This window comes from Antechinus flavipes, chromosome 4, assembly GCF_016432865.1.
Source record: "Antechinus flavipes isolate AdamAnt ecotype Samford, QLD, Australia chromosome 4, AdamAnt_v2, whole genome shotgun sequence".
NCBI lineage: Eukaryota > Metazoa > Chordata > Mammalia > Dasyuromorphia > Dasyuridae > Antechinus > Antechinus flavipes.
Window position 1 is genome coordinate 105,067,595 of NC_067401.1, and position 23,546 is coordinate 105,091,140.

The following is a 23,546-nucleotide window of genomic DNA, read 5'->3' on the forward strand; positions in this document are numbered from 1 at the left end:
AGAATCCAACTTAAAAGCGTGTTGTGAATACAATTTGTTCCCACTGGAAAGCCTGTTGTCAAATATTAACAGCATATCCTTGCTTGATTCCTATTGAATGGGTTGCCTCAAAAGGTGGGAGTGTAGATAGAGGGAATTCTCCTTCCTGACTCTAAGCCTATAGAGTTGATAAAGTTGGGAAGATATAAGGGGACTGAGAGCAAGGAGTGAATCAGCAACAAATAACAATAGGAAAGGGGCACTCCTTGAAATAATAGGACATAATGGATGGTCAAACTCTTGGCTTAGAACCCTCACTTTTCTACTTCCCAGCCCTGTAATACTGGGCAAATCATTTAACTTCTCAGTTTCCACAGAAATAATATTTCTTCTGCCTATTGAACAGGATTACTGCAAGAAAAGTGCATGACAAACTTTCAAGTATTGTAGAAATAGTAGCTGTTATTACTAAAAGCTTCCATTTATATATCACTTTACAGTTTGCCCCAGAGCTTTCCAAATATCATTTAATCTTTACAGTAATCTATTGTTATATTTATTTTATAATGAAACTGAGGCTGAAAGGATTAAGGCCACACAGATGAATAATATCTGTGGAAACATTTGAACACAGGTTTCTTTCTGATTTCACAGCTACAATGTCTTATTTATTATTATTATTATTATTATTATTATTCCTATCACTTTTCCTTGGCAGGTGGTAAGGTTTATAAGCTGTTGACCGCAAGTATATGAAGCTGGGTTTTTTTTAGCACCAGCTCAGGAGCCAGCTTCATCTCTGAGTCACTGCCCAGCCAGGTCCCAGGTTCTGTAAATGAAGGGCTTTGCTCAGGGGCCAGAGTTTGGGAATTTAATGGATCCAGGGTAAGATGGGGTAGAAGGTAGGATCAGCCACACAGGCCAGTAGGCTCACATTGTCATTGGATGGCTCATCTTCCATGGCTGCCTGGATGCCGTAGGCCAGGAAACAGAGCAGGGCCCCAATCCAGAGCAGGATGGAGAAGCCCCCAAAAAGCTGCCGACAGAATTTGACCCATTCAGGGGTGGTGGGTGGCGGAGTGAGAGCATTAGGTCCATCCCGGGCCAAGATATCCTGTGCCCGCTGGTTGGTGAGGCCCTGTGGAAAAACGATAAAAAGAATAGATTCAGTGGCCTCTGAGGTTTTTTTCCTGTTTAATCATGCTATATGATTTTATATTGAAGAGTGGAATTGGCTATCTTGATGCTGAACCAATCACTAGGATTATCTTAGATACCTTACCACTTCCCATTGTTTTCCCTTTGAACTCTTTCCCTTTCTCCTTTCTCCACCCTCCCTTCTCCCTTTCCCTTCTCCCCTCTACTTTCTGGTTTTTCCTTCAGGCCCTATACCTTCTTTTCTTCCCACTTCTATTCCCTAATTTAATCCTCTCAGAAGTGAAAGTTTCCAAACTCTCTACAGAGGCAGGGCCAAACTTGGGAGAGCCACAGATGGGCCTTTCTTTTTTCACTCACCAGGGAAGTTGAGGAGAATTCTGTTGACACACAGTTTATCATTTGATAGAACTACACAGTCTGGGTACCAGAGGAGATTCCAGGGATTACATAGTCCAATCTAGACTTAAACAGGAAGTCCCCTCACAGACATCACTGGGTCTCTGCCAGAAGACATTTAATGAGGGGGAATCCATTCTACTTTTGAATAGCTTTAATCGTTAGGGTATTTCCCCACCTTACTTCAAGACTAAATTTACCTCTGGAACTTCTCCCTATCACTACCTCGTTCTGCTATCATCTCATATATATTAGTCCATGATGGATCTACTGTACAGTGGGAAGGGCACTGAATCAAGCCGGGGACAATGGTTCTGGCTGCGTGCCTTTGAGCTCTTCCATTTCTAGTTCTAACATTCTGCGTGCCTTTTTTAGACTATAACCCTGAGAAGACAGAGACCATCTTATGCTAGAGGACATTCTCCTTAGTGAGTGAGGGAGAGCAGGAGCAAAGGGGAACAAGAGGGGGACTCCTCTTCCTACCCCAAACTCACCTTGGATAGGTCTACCTGATACTTTCGGCCCAACTCATCCAGGGACAGCTTGTGATCATCCTGAGGGGAAAGCAGACAATTACGATGAGGGAAGAAAGAAATTTAGGCAAGTGGGCATGAAAGGGACCTGAGAATGGTACAGCTCTCCCTGACTCAGGAAGATCCCATCTCAAAGGATGGAAAAGGCAGGGCAGGTCCTGGGGGAAGGCAGGCAGTTCTCACCATGGCCACTTCCTTCTTTAATTCATCCAGTTCCTTTTCTTTCTGCTTCTTCTTGCCGCCTCCATTTTCTGTGGTGGTGGCGGCAGGCGAGTACTCTCGGCCAGTCTAGGAGAAGAATTAAATGATTCCAGGGAATTAGGAAGAAAGAGGAGAATCGGGAATTGTTGCCCTTCAGGATAAGCATGCTGATCCCAAAACAAGGAATTTTCTATAATGGCTTTTTTTTGGGTTTGTTTTTGAGAAGCAATTAAGGATAGGTAAAATATGTGAGATTGGGTTTGAACTCATTCTTCCTTTCTCAAAGACCACTGTTCTACCCACCTAGCTGCTTTTTCTATGAGATTTTGAAGAAGAAGGACTACAGAATTCAGAAAGAGTCAATCCTGGCTTGATTCTAGCTTTGCTTCTAATTACACATGTGACCTTAGGAAAGTAATTTTACTTTTGAGGATTTTCCTCATTTATTAAAATGGAGGGGTCATTTGTACTAGACATTATCTAAAGTTTGTTCCAACTCTACGATTCTATTCAATTCAATAAAGGTTTATTAAGAATTTACTATGAGCAACGAACAGAGGATAGCTCCAAAGAGAAAGATAACCTCGTTCCTGTCCTCAAAGAGCTTGAAATCTTTTAGTCCTGAAATCAAGCCTGGAGGAAATGCTAGGCTGTTGGGGAGAAAAGTAGAAGGTGGCAAAGTAGGAGAACTGTGTTTGGCTTTGGGATTTCTGTCATTTGCAGAGGCATCTTTGGGAGCATCGAGAGAGAATGAGGAGTGGAATCTGGAGAATGGGAATAGTGTAGAGTATTTCTTTCTGGGAGCCCTGTTGACCCTGAAAGCCTGCCATTGGGTGCCATTTTCACATCCCTTTCCTAGGGGGTCCTGTAAAGTCCTGTAAGCCCTGTGCCCCCGTTTTGGTTAAGTTAGTCACATTTATACTTGTAGACATGAATGGGGTGAGAAATGAGCCCTGATATTGCTCAAATGAAAGAATTTCCAGGTTCAGAATCCAGCTTCTGGGAACCCATTAGTCAGATAATAGTCAAACCAACAAGTATCACATTAAATACTAATCATGTGCCGGGAACTGGACTAAGATTGGGGCAGTTCTAAGACAACAATAAGTAGACTGGACTTTAGAGTAACAGAAGGATTTGGGGGTTCCTGGGGTCCAAGCTGAAAAGATTGTGTCTCAAGGTCAGGAACATTTCCCTCCAAGGTGGCCTTGGCCCAAAGGTCCACTTTGGCACACTGCAGGGATAGTGAGAGCATCTGGGGTGACTCAGCTCCGGTGTGGGCACAAGAACTTGCCGGAAAGGGATCTTTTTCACTTCAACTTCCCCCATTTTTTTCTCCCCACCCCTCCTCAGGGACAAAGTGACCTTGTGGCGAGAAAGCTGGGCTGAAAAGGCTTGGTTGGAAGTTAGAACTTCTTGGCTCCATTCTAGGGGCCTGATGCAACCTCACTAAAAGCCCTCCCCCCAATTCTCTCCATGTCTGTGCCTCAGTTTCCCCCTCAGTACTAGGGGGGGATGGTTTGTGATTGGTTCCTCCTTAGTCCTACATCTCCCTTTCCTGTATTTCTTAGGAGGACTTGTGAACAGGTTATTAGATTGGACCAATTTTTATAAATGAGAACCTTAATTTTTTGAACTCTGATCTTATATTTGGTGGGAGGCAGGTGGCTGGCTGGGGAGACCAGGGGCATTTGTAAGGTAGAGAACTGATTAAGACAGTAAACTAAACAGTAGTTTTCTAGGCTGTGCAAAGTTTTCAGCAAAGGTGATAGTACTTGGGGTGGAAAGACAAGGACCAAGGTTAGGGACACTTGATGTGTATTTTGACATAAAAGAAATTATGTGAAAATTAGATTCGTGTGTATATATACATATATATGTGTATATTGAAATCACTAGCCTAAAAACTTTTGCAGTCTGCTCTTAGCAGCTCCTCCTCTCCCCCCACCATCCCACTCCATTCCCCAGCAGGCCTTGAGCTTGGGACAGACTGCCCCCTCCTCCCCCCTTCTCCTGTCCTGGCAGGCATCTCAGGCTCTGGAGCCAGGAGCCCACAGAGAGCCAGGGCCAGCGGCAGCCTCGGAAGAAAGGGAGAGAGGAAGGAAGGACCCCTTTGCCTCTTAACCCACCCCCCTCCCCTTTACCCACTCTCCCCTTCTCAGGGTCCTGAATGCGGAAGGAGAACAGAGAGTTCTTTCTGAGAAAGCCAGAGGCTGGGACAGAGCGGGGGCGGCTGGAAATCAGCCCAATCTGCCCCCCCACCATACCTCCCCACTGCAGCTGGAGAAGGCCGGCATCCCCCTCCCAACACTGTTATATCCCTCCCCCACATCCCAGGCCATCCCTCACGGCTGTGGGGTGATGAGATGAGACCAGTTCTGGGCTGGGGACCAGCAGGGCTCTCCCCTTCTAAGAGTGATGGAAAATGGACAATTCTGGACTGAGGAGCAGTACCCTAGAAACCAGAATCTGGGGAGTCTATCTTCCTGCAGGGTGGTCCTTCCTGACGGGCTGGGATCCAAGCTGCCGCCACCCCCATCTCACCCTGCCTCCTTCAGCCGAAACAGCCTATTTTCCTTCCCCACCTGGCTATTATTCCTATTTAAACCACTAAAGGGATAGTTTGGGGGTCAAGTGAAGTTAGACGCTTGGTGGGAGGATAAAGCTGGAGCTAGCTAGTGAGGGAGAATTCTACAGCCTCCAGAGCACCTATTTTCCTGTAACTCGGCACTCCTGGGTCCCCGGGGAACATTGTCTTCCCAGTAGTAGCTCCAGGACTGGAAGGAAACCCCAGTGTCCTGAAGTGGAAATCGGTCGAAGAGCTCGTCTCTGCCTGACCTTCTCCCCATCCTGTAACTCTCCCTCACGCAGTCTTTATACCGAAGGCTCCTGGCAGGCTCACTGGGAACCCATTCCTCCAGGAGATTTATTCCTCTTAGTACAGAATCCAAAACTCAGCTGAAAGACTCGGGACTTCATAAGCTCCCCAGGGCATCTGATGTCCCAAAGATGTTTCTCTCTGAGACCCGTGCGAACGCACACACACTCACACTCACTCACACGGAGGCAGGACGGCGGCTACACTTGGGCCTTGTCACCAATGGAGTCCACGGACCCCCTTTCACAAGGACGCAGATACATCTTCCCACACATACATGCACACACACTCGTGCACACACACAGAGACGCATTCATGGACACAGACACTCAGGGCCACACACGGTTGTGATTCCCTCACTCTCTATTTATAGCTCTCCTCCGAGCCCAGGAACCCTGGTGTCCCCACCCCATCGCTTTCTCAGCTGTCCAACTCAGATGTGTCCTGGCCTGACCCTCCATGGTCCCCTTGTCCTCTGGGAAGTCCCTCGGCGGAGAGACCCTTCTTAGCGCTGGCTCGTTTCCCCTAGAAGCGACCCATCCTTTACCATGTTCTTTCCCAGAGGAAAGGGGTTGGTTCTGTGAGGTACGAGGGGAAAGGGTCAGTCCTCCTCAGATGGAAATTGTACTTCCAACTGTCCCAAACTCAGGCCCTGCCTCCCGTGGGGGTCCGGGCGAGAGCGCCCAGAGGAGGTCTCTGATCTGCCCAGCGGGCATTCCCGTGCTTGAGAATGCCCCGGCCGGGACGAGGGGCCAGATTGCTGCTGCTAACCCCTGGGAAAATCTTTGCTGAGCAGAGCCTTAAGCCCAAGGACAATGCTGCCCAGAACATGGCGGGGGGCCTTCACTCCTCCCCCCACCTCTCCCAGCTGTCCCTGGCACTCAGTGCCCAGGGAACTGGGTGTCCAGAGCTGCTTGGCTACCCAGGGAATGAGATGCTGAATCCCTATAGCTTCCGCCCCTCCCAGCCCTCAATAAGCCAGAGTGTTCCCTACCCTCTCTGACTGGCAGTCCCAGGGGGCTGTCTTTTGGGTCCTGGGAACAAACAGGACCAGATGACCCTTCAGTTGGCTACTTAGGGTGGGAGAAAGAAAAGCAGCAAGTGAATGGGAATACGGGAGTGTTAGGAAGAGGCTTAACGAGTAAGTTTGGAAAAGTTCAGGGTGGGCTGGAGCAGGGGAGAGGGGGTCCGGGACTGCAGTGTGAAGGGAGCGCGCGTCTGCGTGCGTGAGTGAGTGTGTGAGTGTGGTGCCCACCTCTGAACCGCCTCCCTGGGTCTTCCTTCCCACTGCCCATTCTCTCTTCTCCACCCCCCAACCTTGGTCCCTGTTTTGCCAACCTTCCCTCCTCCGGGCTCCATGCTTGGTAAGAGACATGGTAGCAGGGGGGGTGGGCTCAGCTTTCAGGGGTACTCACCCCGCGGCCCATCTTGGGGCAGAGGAGCTGCAGGGACTGAGAACGGAGAGGCCAATGGGAAGGATCGTCAACTCGGACAGGCGGAGATCGAGTCAGACGGACAGAGACAGCCGAAGTAACAGGGTAGCTTTAAATAGGTCTCTCTCCCCCTCTCCCCCTCCTCCTGCTCGGGAAAGAGCCGCTTGTTGAAATAGGATCCCTGAGGGCTCCTCCCCTCCAGCCCCTTAGTGCCTCATGTCCTGATGGTTGCCCTCCCTCCCCAATTTCTCCCTGTCTCCCCAATTGCCTTTGGCAGCCACCAGCGGGGAGAAGCAGGGGACTGGGGGGATCGTGGGGGAGGGGAGAGATGAGGAGAGCGAGGAACTTCTTCAAAATAGTTCTCATAGAGCAGGAAGGACTGGGGGGGGGGGTCTGTTCATTTAGATCTTCAATGCTCAAACCCCAAGGAGAGGAAAGGGAAAGGGGGAGGGGGAGTGGAGGAGGGGAATCGGGGCCCAGAGCCTCCCCTATGTAGGAGTCTATAGAGCCCTCTGACTTTAGAGCTGGAAGAGACCACAGATGTCATTTTATAAATTAAGAAACTGGTTAAGTGACTGGTCCAAGGTCACACCACAAGTCCATGGTTCGGTCGGGACCAGATTTCAGACCCGGGGTTCTGTTCATTAGATCATGATGCCCACCTATGGAAACCAGAGCAGTCTCTTAAGAAGGTACCAGGTCTGGAGATGGGAGAGCAAGGGCTTCCCGAGTCCTCTAAGAGGGACTGAAAAGGTAGTTACATCTGCCTTCCTCCCCAGCTCCCTAAGCCAGTGCCAGGCCAGAAACACAAGGACAAGGACCTCCAAGTCTTGCATCTGCTCTTCCCAGGAAAGACATCAAGACCACCCAGGGAGGACTTGAGAAGGAGGGGTGATGTAGAAAGGGCAGACTTAGGCCGCCGAGTGTTCCCCTGGATTCATTCACTTGGGCGGTATATGCCTTTTCCTGCTCTTTTCCCTTGAAATCCAAGAGTTTTAATGCTCAGTCCCAGTTTTGACATTTGGGATAGAATCAAGAAGAGAGAGAGTGCTGGGAGGGGGTGGCAGGAAGGGGGAAAGGAAGGGAGCCCTAAAGAGTAAGGTAAAACTGAGATTGGGAAGGAAGCCAGAAAATCAACTTAATAACAGTTTTTGAATCTACAAAATGGCACAAGGGGTAAGTGAGGCAGCACAGAGGCAACAAATAGTGTACTGCATCTAGGGTCAGGAAGAGTTGAGTTCAACTGTGGCTTCAAACACGTCTTAATTGTGTGACCTTGGGCAAGTCATTTTACCACTGTCTGCCTCTGTTTCCTCATCTGTAAAATGGGAATAATTATGGTACCTACTTCTTATTTGCTTCCATTTCTCCATTTTAAAATGGAAATAATGGTATCTACTCTCTATCTGCCTCTGTTTTCCCATCTGTAAAATGAGAATAATAATGGCACCTACTTCCTCTCTGCCTGTTTTCCCCATCTGTAAAATGGGAATAATGTCATCTATTCCCTATCTGCCTCCATTTCCCCATCTGTAAAACAGAAATAATGACAATTACTTCCTATGATTTTTATGAGGATAAAAGGAGATGTTTGTCAAGTGCTTTGTAGACCTTAACTCTCACTATTATAAATTATTTCCAATGAGACCACAGTTAGAGAAAGAGTTAAAATGCTACTGCTTGAATCACTGAGGTTAGATATCAAGACTTTCCTACTAGGGAGGAGCATAAGATTTTGGAACGGGTCAGAGGATTTGGAAGGTCCTTAAAGGTCTTTTCGTCCAATGGTGAGGAAATATCTGAAGCCAGCCTTTGAAACCAGATATTTTTAATGATGGAGGAGTGATCTCTGGTAGGGATGCCTTTACCTAGATCTAGGCTGACAATGGGCTCTCTAGAGGCAGGATAGATTAAATGATCCTTGAATAGGGTCTGGGAATATCATTGTTGCTATAAGGGAAGAAAGAGCATAGAGAGCAATAAAGAAGAGCTGAGAGGGGACAGTGAAGAAGGAGAAAGAATACCTTCATCCCTTGACACACTTTTCCTTCTGAGATGGGAACTGGGCGAAAGTAGGGAGGGGGGAGAGGGGCTGCAAAAGGGTAAGATTTTCTAGTAGTATATCTCTGGTTCTCTGAAGATAGAAGTACTGAGATACCTATAAAAGAGAGGGGGCATTCTAGCACAGGGAGAGGGAAGCGTGGAGAAGAAAACAAGAAGGAGGTCAATGGGCTGAGGTCCTGGGGAGCATAGGCCCCTCCAACGCTGAGTCAGATCTGTCTCTGACTCCGGAGGGGAGCTCCCCACAGAGGGATTATCGCCTGTTCTCTCTGGCAAATCCGATCTCTGTGTTCAAGGCCCCTGCCCGAATTCCCCAAATAACTGCCCCCCCTTCCTGCTATGCCGCTGGGATTTTCCATTACAGGGATCCGGTGGGGGCACGGCCCACTTCCGAACAGACATGCCTGTTGGAGGTAGAACAGAACCCACAAGTTCCCCCCCCCCACTTTGTGCCTTCCATTCCCTCTGCAGATGATTCCCCTGTAACACAGCCTGGAGATGAGGAAAGAAGGTTGGAGGTACAGGAGGATGATGGAACCTTAGTTTGGGCTCTTTAGAGAGCTATGGGGGCAGGAAGTAAGGATAAAAAGGAAGGGACTGATAGACCCTGGAACAAGGAGACAAGAAAACCCCAGTGGACTTTATATGGGGTCTGGAGATTCTCCCTAGTTGTGTGACCCTGGGCAAGCCACTTTGTCTCTGTCTCGGTTTCCTCAACTGTAAGACAGAAATAATAATAGCACCAACCTCACAGGGCTGCTAAGAACATCAAATAAGGTAATTTTGGGGAAACAAAAAAGTATTTAACACATTGAGCACATTAGCTATCTCTTGTATCCCAGTCACGGGAATGACCAAGGAGATGGCCTGCCTTGTCTACAGGAAGGGACAAAATGATGAATTTAGGTTAATTTGTCTTTCACATCTGGATTTTAATTGGATACAATTGGGCATGAGATTTCTCTTTATAGACCTCAGTTTCTCTATTTTCTGGGACAATGTGGAATAAGGAGAGGGGAGACCTCCAGCCTCAGAATCTCTCCCACAGTTAAAATAGCCCCAGTGGAATTCTAAGAGCTGGAAGAGGAGTTCATCTAGGTTCATTTTACAAATGAGCAACCTGAAGCCCAGAGGAAAAGTGACTTGCCCAAGATCACAAAGCTAGTTAGAGGAAGAACTAGGTCACAGACCCATGTTATTCAACTCATAACAACAATGTTTTTCCTACCCACTCTGCTTCTCCTCAAAGAGCATTAAGCCCAGGTATTGAGACCAGAACCAGTGTCATTCCACATGTAACCCTGCAATGCCAGCATCCTTTAGAGACAGCATGAATAGTAAAATGAGAATTAGTCTTGGGGTCAGGTGACCTGTATTTAAATTCTCATTTTGTTACTTGCAGCTAACTATGACAATGGGTAAAACTTAAGCTTCCATGAGCCTCAGTTTTCCCACGGGTGAAATGGAAACAAAATTTGCTTTACTAATTTCCCAGGAATGTAAGTAGTAACGATGACCCTAGGAAAACTGACTTTTCTTAGCTGCCCCCTTAAAGGCTAGGGCTATGTCCTCTCCTGTTCTTTCAATGGGTAGAGTTAGGATCAATTCCATCATCCCATACATTTGCTAGTCCCAAACCCAAAGCAAATCCAATGGTTTTTGGGTTGCTAGTCACATGAACTTCTATGGCACTAGATGAGAAGGAGGACCACAGTGGGCTTGGAGCCCTGCAGTCTGTGTGGAATTCCTGGCTCCCAACCTCCCCTGTTTCTACTTTGGAGAATACATTCTCTCCTCTGGACTTCAGTATCTTTCTTTCCCCACTGAGAAAGGTCCCTTTTCCCCAACCACTGACAAAGTCCCCAGGATATGGGACTAGAGCATGAACATTCTCACCCTCTTGGGTCTCGGTACCTGGCTCAAGCTGCTCTTTTCCCTTGGGCATCCGGTTGGACCGGGGCCTTTGGCAAAGGAGGATTCTAGGGGAGAATAAGGAGATATTTATAACGAGAGGAGATGGGAAGGGAAAGGCCCAGAATGACTTAGGCTGAAGTTGGAAGGAGAATCAGAGCTGAGAAGAGAAATCACAGAAAGCCAGAATAGGAAGCAGATCTGAAATGAGAGGAATGGAGAGGGGAGGAAGGGTATTTGCCTTTAGAAGGATGAAGAAGTCTAGGACAGGGTTTCTATGGAAAGAACTAAGGAGCAGGGGAGCTGACTGGCAGTGTAAATGAGAACATATGTGAGAACGAGTATATATGCATACGTATATGTTAGCGTATGAATATGGAAGAGAATTTTAAAATCTAGATAAATGGTAGGGAATGGAAGGGTCTAGGGAGACTTTCACAAAGGGAATGGTAACTTTAGAAGAGTTCAAAGGGATCTGAGTAGTGATTGTAAATCTGAATGAAGTAAGTTCATAGTCCCAAGGGGAACTACTTCTGAAGGAGAAAAAACTCATTTGCTAGCAAGTACCAAGCCAGACTATTTACTACTATGAATAAATTCCCATCTCTGTGACACTTCAGACATTACAAAATGCTTTCCTCAGGCCAACTTTTTGAGGTAAGTAAAAGTATTTCCATCCCATTTCACATAGGAGGAAACTGAGGGAGGGTCACATAGGTAGTAAGTGGCCGAGCTGAGATTAGAACCCCAGTCTCCTGATTCTAAATTCAGCTCAGTTTTTGCTTCTTATCTCACTGCCTCTACTTTGTAGCTAGACCTCATATGTATAGAGGTGTCTGTGTGTGAGAGAGAGAGAGAGACAGACAGACAGAGAGACAGAGATAGAGAGAGACAAAGTCAGAGAGACAGAGTCAGAGACAGAGACAGAGTCAGAGTCAGAGACAGAGAGACAGAGAGAGACAGAGATAGAGAAAGAGACAGAGTTTCTGCCAGAGACAGGCAGACAAAGACAGAGAGACAGAGATAGAGAGAGAGAGACAGAGTCAGAGAGACAGAGACAGACAGACAGACAGAGAGACAGAGTCAGAGACAGAATCAGAGAGACAGAGAGAAAGAGACAGAAAAACAGAGACAGAGACAGAGAGACAGAGAGAGACACAGAGAGCGAGACAGAGACACAGAGAGAGAGAGAGACAGAAAGAGAGACAGAGACAGAGAGAGACAGAGGGAGATACAGACAGAGACAGAGTTAGAGACAGACAGAGAGACAGACAGACAGAGAGACAGAGAGAGACAGAGACAGAGTCAGAGAGACACAGAGAGAGGGATAGAGAAAGGAGAGAAAGAGACAGAGACAGATACAGAGAGACAGTGGAGAGAATGTGGGAGCGTGGTCTAGATGTGCAGGAGCGTGTGACAATCTGTGTGATGCTGTGTGTGACTGTATGCAGTAGAGGAAAAGCACTGGCAAGTGTGTGTGTGTGTGTGTGTGTGTGTGTGTGTAGCTGAGTGATTGTGAGAGAGTCTGGGTGACTACGTGAGATTCTATGAGAGAATGTGTGTGTGTGCAGGCGCACACCAGGGAAGCGGGGGTTGGGGACGTGCATCGGCTGCAGATGGGCTTTCAAGGTCTCCAAGAAACAGTTTTGTTTCCTAAGTGACTGACCTCCTGGGGCCTCCAGCCCAGACTTGAAGGTTGTTTCAAGATCATGAAGGAGAGAGGGAGGGAAAGAGGTGGGGGTGGGGAAAAACAGTGCAGGGAGCTCCTCTAGCCTTTTTTAACTCACCCTCCTCCTGTCTCACCCATCTTTGGTCTTACCATCATCCCCCACCCCCACCTCCTGGGACGAGACCAAAATTCTTTCTCTCTCACCCTTCTTTTGCTGCTTGCATCTGTCTCTGTCTCTGTGTCTCTCTCATTCTCTTTCACTTTCTTTCTCTCTCTCCTCTCTCTCCTTCTCTCTCTCTCTGTCTCTATCTCTTTGTCTTTGTCTCTGTCTTTCCCCACTTTTCCCTTTCCTCTGTCATTTCCTTTCTCCGCTTTTCCTTATGTCTTCTTTCTACCTTTCATTGTCATCCATAGCATCTCTGTTTCTCTAAATATCTTTCTATCTTTGGTTCTCATTTTTTTTCTATGTTTACACCTTTAGCTTTTTTTTTTTCCATGTCTCTTTCAGCTTTCCCCCACTAGGTGCATAGGTAAGAGACACACACACACACACACACACACACACACACAGAGAGAGAGAGAGAGAGAGAGAGAGAGAGAGAGAGAGAGAGAGAGAGAGAGAAAGAGACCGAGAGAGAGAGAGAGAGAGAGAGAGACAGAGAAAGAGAGAGAGAGAGAGAGAGAGAGAAAGAGACTGAGAGAGAGAGAGAAAGAGACCGAGAGAGAGAGAGAGAGAGAGAGGAGAGAGAGAGAGAGAGAGAGAGAATAAGTTTCAAAGTCTCAGGAGCCCCCCAGTCCCAGGGCAAACTTACTCCTATGGTCATGACATACACAACACCTCCATTTTTTCATCTGCCCATTACCCAGTGATGTCCATGTATTTAATGCTCAGCTCTGTTACTAAAGTAGAGAGCCTATCCTCTGGGACCATTTTCTAGTCTGTCTGAATCACTCAATCAATCAATCAACAAGCATTTATTAAGTACCTATTATGTACCAGCCACAGTACTAACATAAAAGATTTGCTGGTTCGAGTGCTGTCACTGAAAAGGAGAATCTGTGGAAGAGGGTACAGCTGCCCTTGGGATGGGAGCAGGAAGCTAACCGTGGTCCCTGAGGAGAAGCTGTGAAAGCCAGATTGGAAAGAGAGAGAGACTCGAGGCACATTTAAGTACTGAGTGCCGTATTTAACTACAGATACTGATAAGTCTAGCAGATAGAAGGCTAGCCTTAAAGCCAGGGAGACACAGTTCAAATCCTGCCTCTGACACATAGAGACTATATGACCATGTGCAAGTTGTCTCGACCCATTTCTTAGCATGGCAGGCAATCCTATAAATCTATAAGTTCTCCAAGGCCTCACAGGATGCTTTGCACATAGCATAGGCAGGAGCTTAATATATGTTTGTTAATTGATATGACTTGTAGATGGAAGTAAGTTTCAGTCTGTTACTGGAGAGAGAGTATCCACACCGGAAGTTCCCCATCTGATAAAATCATAGATGTGGATAAAAATCCACAAGTAAACTGCAAAGCAGTCACAGGAGGGTAACAGGATGGTGAAAGGCCTTGAATGAGATCGTTTAATATAAAAGATAAGACTTGAGGATCATGATCTTTATCTTCAAGTATTCAAAGTGGTGTCATGTGGAAGAAAGATTATATTTATTCTTTTTAACCCAAGATAGCAGAACTAGGAGATGCGGGCAGAAGGAACTTGTAAAGATGAAGATTTCCACTAGACAGAAAGGGAAACTTTCTGATCATTTGCATTGTCCCAGAGTAAAAGGGGCTGCCTCTAAAGCAGAAGGGAAGAAGGTTGGAAGCTTAGGAGAATTGTGGTTGAGGAAGGATGATGAGAATGGCTTGAGGGAAAACATTGAGGAGATGAGATAACTTTGGGGGGACATAAAGGGGCAAGAGGGAGAAATTGGGGTAGGGGTCAAAGGTGCAGAGGCGCTGAAGGGAAAGAGGCAGAGACTGGTAGAAATTTGGAGGAGGGAACGGGGATCCTGGGAGAGAAGCAGATAGTCTGGGAGCATAATGAAGGGAAGAACAGGGGTCAGGACAAGAAGGTTAGAGAGACACAGAGAGGGAAGAGGTAAAGGGATACTATGAAAGGGGGTGGAACTGGAGGCCCTTTGTGCATTTGACATTAAGTAATTCACATAACAATGAACACTAGTTGAGTTTGATTCCAAAGTTCTTGTAAGCTAGGGCAGGGAAGATGGGGTTAATGGTCCATGCTGGGCATGGGGATCAAGGGACACAGCTGGTCCCTCTAGGGTTCCTGTTTGCCTTTGATTATATCTGAGGGGAGGAGGGAGGGAACGCACCCCAACCCCTGAGGAGGGTTTGCTTTGGCCAGAGATCTGACCCAACTGCTGGCCCAGAGCACCACGCCTCCCCTGCTCCTCCTATCAGGAGGCTGTGTTGTCTCCCTTCAGCTTCTTCCGCTCCTCCACCCGCCTCACACAAGCTCAAGCTTCATTTGGCTTTCTTTGCTGGGCTCTCGGACTTTGGGCTCGGACCTTCCCCAAGGGGTGCTGAGAAATGGGAAGATGGCCTTCTTGTCCCAATGCTAGTTCTAGCCTGTTTCCTCCCTTGTGCTTCATTTTCCTTTCAAAGGGAGACCAATATTTCTCATCTCTGGGTCCATTTTTCTCCACACTATCTTAGGAGTCCAGAAAAGAAAAAGAAAAAAACAAACAAACAAAAAAGTTACTTTCAGCATTTATTGACTAAAGTGACATTGTGAACAGAATATTAGGCCTGGAATCAGAGACATGAGTTCAAAATCCATCTCTGACACTTATTAGCTCTGTGACCCTGGTCAAATCCCATAACCCCAGCTAGTCTTGATTTCCTCATCTTTAAAGTGGACATAATAATAGCACCTATCTCCCATGGTTGTTGTGAGGTTATTGTAAAGTGCCTGGCACTTAGTAGATAATTAATAAATCCCTTCCCTCCTTCTATTTATCCCTCCCTCCCTCCCTTTCTTCTTTTTCTTTCTTTTCTTCCTTCCTTTCCTCCCTTCCTCCTTCTTTCTTTACTTCCTTTCCTTCTTCTCTTTCTTCCCTTTCTTCATTCTCTTCCTCCTTTTTCTCTCTCCCTTTCCTCCTTTTTCTCCCTCTTTTTCCTTCTTCCCTTCCTTCCTTCCTTCTTTCCTCCCACCCTCTTTTGCTTTCTCCCTCCCTTCCTTCCTTCTTTCCATGATTTTATCATTGTACATTCTTTCTCCATAGTCAAACACTTCACCCCCCCCCCCCACCCCCCTCCCAAATCTGAATAGATACTTTAAAGCAGAAATTCTTAAACCATTTTTGTGTCATAGACTCCTTGAGCAGTCTGGTGAAGCCCATATGTTTTAAAAGGCATAAAACAAAATGCATAAGATTAAAATGGAACCTGATTTATTGAAGTAAAGCAATTAATTTTTTTAAAGAGAAAATTCATGAACCTCAGGTTAAGAAGCTCTTCATTAATAAATTGCTATGACTAGGAAAACTCATTATCTGGGGGCCTCTCTAGGATGTAACCAGGCTGATTCTCTTATCGAAGAATACAATGCAACCCATGATATTGCTGTAGCACCCAGAGGGGTGGGGATGGGATGGAGAATAAGCATTTATATAGCATCTATTATGCATCAGACACTGTGCTAAGTACATAACAAATATTATCTCATTTGTTCCTTGCAACAATACTGGGAGGTAGGTTTATTATTATACTCATTTTATATCTGAAGAAACTGAGGCAAACAAAATTAATTGACATTTAGCAAGTGCCTGAGGTTGGACTTGATCTTCCTGATTCTGGGCCCAGTGTTCTATCTACTCATCCATCAACTCTCAGGATAACATTTTGAAGTTAGAATCAGGTTCATATCGCTTTTCAGATGCTTTGTGAGTCTGTACCTCAGTTTGCTCATCTATAAAATGAGGGAGCTGAACTTGCTGGCTTCTGAGAGGTCCCTTATAGTACGAGTTCTATGGTCCTGTGATCCTTTCCAATTTGTTAAGATCTATCAGCCCTTGAGCTCCTCTGGCACAATCTTTGAAAACTCAGAGTCACTTCCTCCTTCATAATCCAAAGAGGAAGATTGTATTTATATCTGATTTAGTTAATGCAAAACATCACATGTATCTCAGCCCTAGCTCCTCCTAATATTCCAATAAGATCCTTCTATTTTCTCTCTTCTATAGCCTCCGTCCCTGTTGTATATGATTAGTCAGATTAAGCACCTTCAACTGAGAATAATTGAGAGTTGGGTTCTGCCTTCTTGACTGATTGCCATAGAAAATAAGGCTGGTTTTCTTCATTCCACAGATGGAGAGACAGAGATACAGAAAAATGGACTCAGTGTAATGGAAAGAGTATTGGCTCTGGGGTATAACTCAATGAAATTAAAGGAGTAATATATTGATCCTTTATTAAATTACTGCTTTGTTGTTTTATATTTCCTGTGAGGGTAACCGAAAGATTGTCATGTACCTGAATATAAAGTCATACTAAGTTCTTGCATAGAAGATGAGGCCCTTTTCTTTCCACTGGTAGAAAACTAGACATGAGGAGCAGTTAGGTGACTCAGCGGATAGAGCAGCAACCCTGAAATTAGGACCATTGAGTTCAAATCTGGTTTTAGACTTAACACTTCCTAGCTGTGTGATTCTGGGCAAGTCACTTAACCCTAATTGCCTCAGGGGAAAAAAAGAAAACTGGACATGAATCATTTTCTGAGATATTCAAGAAGATCTGCATGGGGACCCTAAGGAGATGAATTCCCATGATTGTTCCCCATCCATCAGCATACCCAGAATCTGACTGAAAAGGACTTCAATAATCATTGAATCCAGCCTATGCTAAAATAAAAATATTCTCTTTAATACTGTTAAAAAATGTTTAACTTTTGCTTGAAATCCTCTAAACTGGAGGTTCTCACTTTCTCCCATAAAAGCCTTTCACTTTTGGGATGTTTTTCGTCACATTGAACCCAGATCTGCATCTCCATAGATTGTTATTCCTAGTTCTGCTTTCTGGGGCCAAGCAAAAAAAAACCAAAAAAAACACATGTTTAATTTCTTTCATATTACAACCCTTCAAATATTTGAAAACAGCTATCATTCCCTCCCCTCGCCCCCCACCCCCATGATCTTTTCTCTTTCAGGCCAAATAGCCCCTGTCCCTTTAATAGATAATGGGGTACCAGTATGGTGCCTTCAAACACTCTCCAACTTACTTGTGTCTTTTCTAATGTGGCTCCCCAGGAAACACAATATTTCAGATGTTATCTTTAAGGCAAAGTATTGTGATACAATAGATCACTTTATTCTGGTCACTGTACTTATCATAATTCAACTCAAGATCTTATTAGCTTTTTTGGCTGCCATATTACACTGTTGACTCAAATTGAATATTCATTCATTCATTGATTCAACAAGCATTTGTTAAATGTTTATTATGTGCCAGGCACTGTGCTAAATAAGGGATAGTGGGGGAGTACAAAGAAAAGCAAAGATAGACGCTATCCTCAAGGAGCTTACATTCTCATGGAAGAATCAACATGTAAATAAGCAGGTATATATAAGTTACATAGAAAGTATATGAAAGACAATCTTACAAGGTAAGCCTCTAGCAACTCAGGGGGGCTGGGAAAAGTTTCCCTGTAGAGGGTAACATTTAAGTTGAGTCTTGAAGGAATCCATGAATTCTAAGAGGCAGAGAGAATTAGAAAATCATTGTAATTGTCCAGACGAGAGGCAATGATGAGAACTTGAATCTGTGTGTGGAGTGAAAGGAAAATCTATAAAGATGTTGTGAGGGTATTAGAAAAAACAAAAATTTTAAATCAGATATGTGAAGTATGAGTGAGGAGTTGATAACAAAACTAGGTTTCTTTGAAAGTAAGAGGGAAATTCAGAAGGAAAAGGGTTTTCAAGGGAAGAGAATAAAGATTATTTTTAGACAAAGTGAATTTTAACTATCTGTGGGGCATCCAGTTCAAGATGTTCAATGGACACATAGATAATGTAAATCTAGAGTTCAAGTGATAGACTAGGACTCAATATATAGATCTGGGAAGTATATGAATAAAGATGATAATTGAATCCATGAAAGCTGATGAGATCAGCAATGAAGATAGTATAGAGTAAAGAAGACTTAGGAAAGAGACTTCCACTAAGCCCTCCAGATCTTTTTCAAATGAACTGCTGTGTAGACATTCCTCTCTCATCTTATATTTGTGAAGTAGACCAAGTACATGGGCAGCTAAGTGGTGCCACAGTGCACAGAATGCCAGCCCTGGAGCCAGAAAGACTCCTGTTCCTGAGTTCAAGCCTCTCCTCAGAAATTTACTAGCAGTATAACCCTAAGCAAGACACTTAACCCTATTTGCCTCAGTTTCCTCCTCTGTAAAATGAGTTGGAAAAAGGAAATGGCAAACGGCTCCATTCTTTGCCAAGAAAGTCCCAAATAGGGTCACAGAGAGTTAGAGCTGATCGAACAACAATAAAAAGACTAAATATAGATCTTTATATCTATTCCTGTTAAATAGGTTCTTTCAAACAATCTATCTTGTTGAATTTTTTTATCTTAAATTTTTCATTCAGTATGTTCATTTTTCTTCTCATTAAAAAAATCATCTATAAATTGGCCTATATGTTAGTCAAACTTATCAATTCAAGTCACTGATTAAAATGCTGAACACCACAGGGACAAGTTCAGATTCTTGGGGCACTTCAGTGTGTCCCATAGACCTCTCTCCAGGTCAGTATTATTCTGACACTTTTCCAGTTCAGAATCCACCTAACTGTTTCTTGTGGCTTTCTAAATATCCCAGATCTTGGCTAGCGTGATGGAGCTTTCTGTGCCGGCATTGTTTTCTCCAATCAGGAAGGCAGCAGAGCAGTTGGAGAGGAAGGCAGGAATCACTGCCAATAGTCCTAATAAGGACACCAACCTCTCTCCCACTCTGGAGGTGGCTGTAGGCAATGCATAAAGGCCCCAGATCTGGAGTGGTAGTCTTTAAATTGGTCCTTAGTCCTTGGTTAGAAAATGGATGTTGTTGGAAAGAACACAACTATGCAGTGTGGGGAAGTCAGGTCACCTGGATACTTTTCAGTTGTAAATCTGGGTGGGTTTCTATGGTCCAGGTGCTCCCTGAAGAATGGTTTATATATTTATTTGATTTAGTTTGGTTTAGTTTTGTTTTGTTTTGTTTCTTTGTTTGTTTGGTTTTGCATTGAGCTGTTCTGGGAGCAAGAAATTAGGCACAAACTTGGGCACTGGGAACAAAGGTGTTTGGGGATCAGTGACAACTACTTCTTTGATAATACTTTCTGAGCTAGGTATACCTCAGTCAGAGGTCTTTGAGCCCTGACATATTCCTCTGTTCCCTGAATCGTTAGTTTCCTTGCTTTCCTAGATCTGAACATGTTCCTGGGTTTTGTGGTCTCAGAGATTTGTCACATCCAAGTCCCATATTCTGTTATTGCTATTTTAATGAGATGCTTCATCCAATCATACACTCCCTCTGTTCTTACTCTTTCTGTCACCATAAGAACGTGACTTGTTCACAGAGGGAAAGAAGTATCCAGAAATGATGACTAATATTGTTATTGTTCAGTCATTTCAATGGTGTCCATTTGAATTTTTTTTTAGCAGAGATACTGGAGTGGTCTGCTGTTTCCATCTCCAAATAATTTTACAGATGAAGAAAAGAGGATTAAGTAACTTGCCCAGCATTACACAGCTAGTAAGTATCTGAGGCTACATGTGAACTCTGATCTTCCTGACTCCACACCCAACACTTTATCTACTGTGTCATCTATCTTAAAAATCAGTATTAAAGACAATAAAAATGCATAAGCAAGATTCTAGTCTAGACTAAAAGTAGCTACTTTAATCTTTGAAGTTTGGCACTTCCAGATTGGTCCCCTAATCCTTTCTAGATTGAAACACATACTAAGTATGTTGCTCTTTTGTCACACACACCCCAAAAAACAAAAACAAAAAGAGGTTGGGTGACCTGGACCTAACTGCCATTTGGCCTTGGCCCAGATGGGTTCAGTATATACAAGCTCTTTCATTAATTTACAATGTTAGGATCACTTTCGGCCAATCAGAAAGTCTCTTGGGTGCCAGAAGTTTTTAGGGGATTTCATCCATATTCTTATCTAACTAGAAATTGTCTCTTCTCTACACATCCCCTCCCCAAATATGGAAAGGAAAACAGAATCAGGATTATCACATACTGCAACCTCTGAAGAGATGTAGACTGGTATCCTGCTGGAGCTACTGAAGACCCCTTAAAAAAGTTCTTGCCACCAAAGTACTTAGCAATATTAAAGAGTTTAACATCAAAAATCTGATGTGATTCTAACAGCCTAAAAAGCATTAGAAAAGAGAAAGTAAACATCTCTAAGGATCATGGGACTTTGCCATCTAATTTGCAGCTGAAACCTTCCATATACGTTTTCTCCCCCATTAGAATGTGAACTACTCAAGAGAAGGGATTGTCTTGCTTTTTTATTTGTGTCCCCAGTGTTTCCCATAGGGCTTTGTGCATAGTAACCTCTTAATGCTTCATTCATTCATTCTGTCTTCCACAGAAAAGGAAATAATTGAATGGATACCCAGTTCCCTCCCAACATTCCCAAAAGGCAATCCTTTTCATTACAGGTCTTGAACTTCACAGCTTTATTACAGGCTGGTCTACGAGTAGATATGGATATGGCCATGTTGTATGTGTCTCTGGGCATGTAGTGCCAGAAGTTTCAATTCCAGGCCTTCAAACTATATTTTGTAAATGAGTCCCTTTTTCTGGATACCCTCTCTTTTCTTGGGCTCCCAAGCACTTCTTGGACATCAATCTGTGCTTGTATTTTAGGGCAGAGCTTTGTGACAGCTTGGGGAGGAGCCAGAGGTCAGCAAGTGTTGGGTATAAGCAATCCAGGTCCAGACTCCAGTGACAGAAAGAAACAACTCCTAAGCAACCTCTTTTTCCCTCTAAAAGCCCTTTATGTTCTTTTCAACCTAATTTCATGTTAATTAAAATAGTTGGGTTAAGGAGAGAGTGTGGAATAGTGGATAAAAGTATGTTTTCAAGTCCTTTCTCTGACAGGTTGCAGCTATGTAACCCTATGGCAAATTATTTAACCTTCCACTACCCTGGTCAATTCCTTATGACTATAAATTTCTGCTAAGTTGCTGAGCTATCATTCAGAAAATTTTCTGTTAAAACCAGAAGCCCAAACCTCAACACACTACAAATAAGTAGGGTGGGGGAATAGGAGACTTATTGTCCTAAATTCCATATCCCCTTAGGGGTTCTCTTCTTTCCCCCATTAGTTCCCTTCAGGGACTTCAGTTTCCCAATTTTCCTGATAGAATTTCGGGAAGTTATTTTCCCACCCTGGGCCTTAGTTTCCTCATCTGTAAAATGAGAGAGTTTAAGTGGATGATAAAAGTTTATTTTAGTTGTAAAATCTATGAACCTTTGATCCTCCTCATCTGGCAAGGTTTGGAGAACTGAGAGTAAGAGGCAGGAAAGGGTTAGAGCCATGCTCAATAGAGCAAAGAACTTTACTAGAGGAGGGAGGGTTGAGGGGGGATTCCAGCTGAGAGAGGGATCCATAAGTGACATTCCGGAGTGGGCGTTAGCAGGAATGAGCCAGGGCAGAGAAAGGGCAATACCCCCCTCCAAGGCTCAAGAATTGGAAAATGCCAAGCCCAGCAACTACATACCACTTCCCTCCCCTCTCTCTTTCCTCTCTTGAGACTGTCTTTTTGATTCCCCTAATGGAGGATTTAGGAATTGTGGGTGGTGGGGGTGGGGGTAGAAAATAATGTGGGAGGGAAATTAGCCAAAGCAATATAGGGGGATCCAGTCAAAGAGCACATTTATCCAGTCTACTGCAATGGCTTACATCAAGGTCAGAGAAAGGATAGAGAGAGGAGAAATTGTACATATAAGGAGTATGTGATATGCCTGTGTCTATCTCATTGGGTCCATAGTGAGAAAATTGTCTCTGTTTAGAATGTTGTGAAAGCAAAGCTCTTTAGGACTTCAAGGGGCAAAGGTCGATAAACTTATTCCATCACTGGATAGTCTAATGTCTGTCATTTTGGTTCCCACCACAGCACCAGGATGCTAAATTTACACATATTTGTAAGAAAGAATCAAATGTGCACCAGAATGTGATTTATGACTGTGTATCTATTTCTTTTTTAAAATAAATTTTTATTGAACATTTAGTTTTTTTATTTTTTATTATAGCTTTTTATTTACAAGATATTGTAATTTTTCAGCATCGACAGTTGCAAAGCCTTTTATTCCAACTTTTTCCCTCCTTCCCCCCACTTCTTCCCCCAGATGGCAGGTTGACCAAATACATGTTAAATATGTTAAAATATAAGTTAAAGAACATTTAGTTTTTTATATCACCTAAATTTCCTTCAGTATTCCTCCCTTTTCCTTCTCAGAAAGCTACTCCATATAACAAAAAATATTTTAAAGGAAAAAAGAAAAAAAAGAAGAGAAAAAAAGCAACAAAACTATTAACTTCCTAGCTCCCCACCCCTGATAATATAGGCAATGTTCCATACCCATGGACCCCATATTTCTACAACTCTTCAAAGGGGTGAAAGAAGGGGAGAAGAAAAGTGAAATGTCTTCTTCTATATCTTCTTTGAGGCTATGCTTGTTCTTTGTAATTTTGCAACATTCATTTTCAATTATTTTTTGATGGCTGTTCTTTCCATTCATGTTGTTGCAATATTTGCCTAAATTTTTTCTTGGCCCTGCTTAATCCATTCTGTATCAGTTTGTATAAATCTTTCCAAGCTTTTCTATATTCATAATGTTCAACATTTCTTATAGCACAGTAATATTCCATTATGCTACAATTAGTTTAACAATTTCCCAACTGATGGGCATTTACTTTGTTTCTAGTTCTTTGCTATGTCTAAAAGAGCTGTTATAAATATTTCTATAGGGGCAGCTAGGTGGTGCAGTGGATAGAGCACCAGCCTTGAAGTCAGGAGGACCTGAGTTCAAATCTGATCTCAGACACTTAACACTTCCTAGTTGTGTGATCTTGGGCAAGTCACTTAACCCCAATTGTCTCAGCAAAAACAAATATTTCTATAAATATTTTGGTCTTTATGGAGATATTCTATGCTATCTATTTTTATAATTTTTTTATCTATTTCGATACATGTGTCTTATGTATCTTGGAGCCTGAATCATGTTATGCATATATGTATGTATATTTATATCTCTAATCTATTTGTCCTTTTCTAAAGTACTTCTCCCATGAGTCACC

The 23,546-nt window shown here is 44.0% G+C and overlaps 1 protein-coding gene and 1 long non-coding RNA gene across 2 annotated transcripts in view; one reads left to right on the top strand and one right to left on the bottom strand.

The window, feature by feature from the left end:
- The window catches only part of LOC127559705 (sodium/potassium-transporting ATPase subunit alpha-2), a 43,348-nt gene extending 36,655 nt beyond the window's left edge, over nt 1–6,693 (bottom strand). The window contains exons 1-4 of the mRNA XM_051993671.1: nt 6,561–6,693; nt 2,250–2,354; nt 2,028–2,087; nt 914–1,117 (exon numbers count right to left, since the gene is read on the bottom strand). Coding sequence (XP_051849631.1) covers nt 914–1,117; nt 2,028–2,087; nt 2,250–2,354; nt 6,561–6,572 — 381 coding nt within the window. The 5' untranslated portion in view covers nt 6,573–6,693. The remainder of the gene's footprint in view (nt 1–913; nt 1,118–2,027; nt 2,088–2,249; nt 2,355–6,560) is intronic.
- LOC127559712 (uncharacterized) lies at nt 6,142–23,190 on the top strand. The gene is made up of 4 exons (XR_007953192.1): nt 6,142–6,286; nt 7,227–7,331; nt 19,882–19,975; nt 20,448–23,190. It is a non-coding gene; the product is annotated as an uncharacterized LOC127559712 (long non-coding RNA).
- Nucleotides 23,191–23,546: the final 356 nt, after the last annotated feature.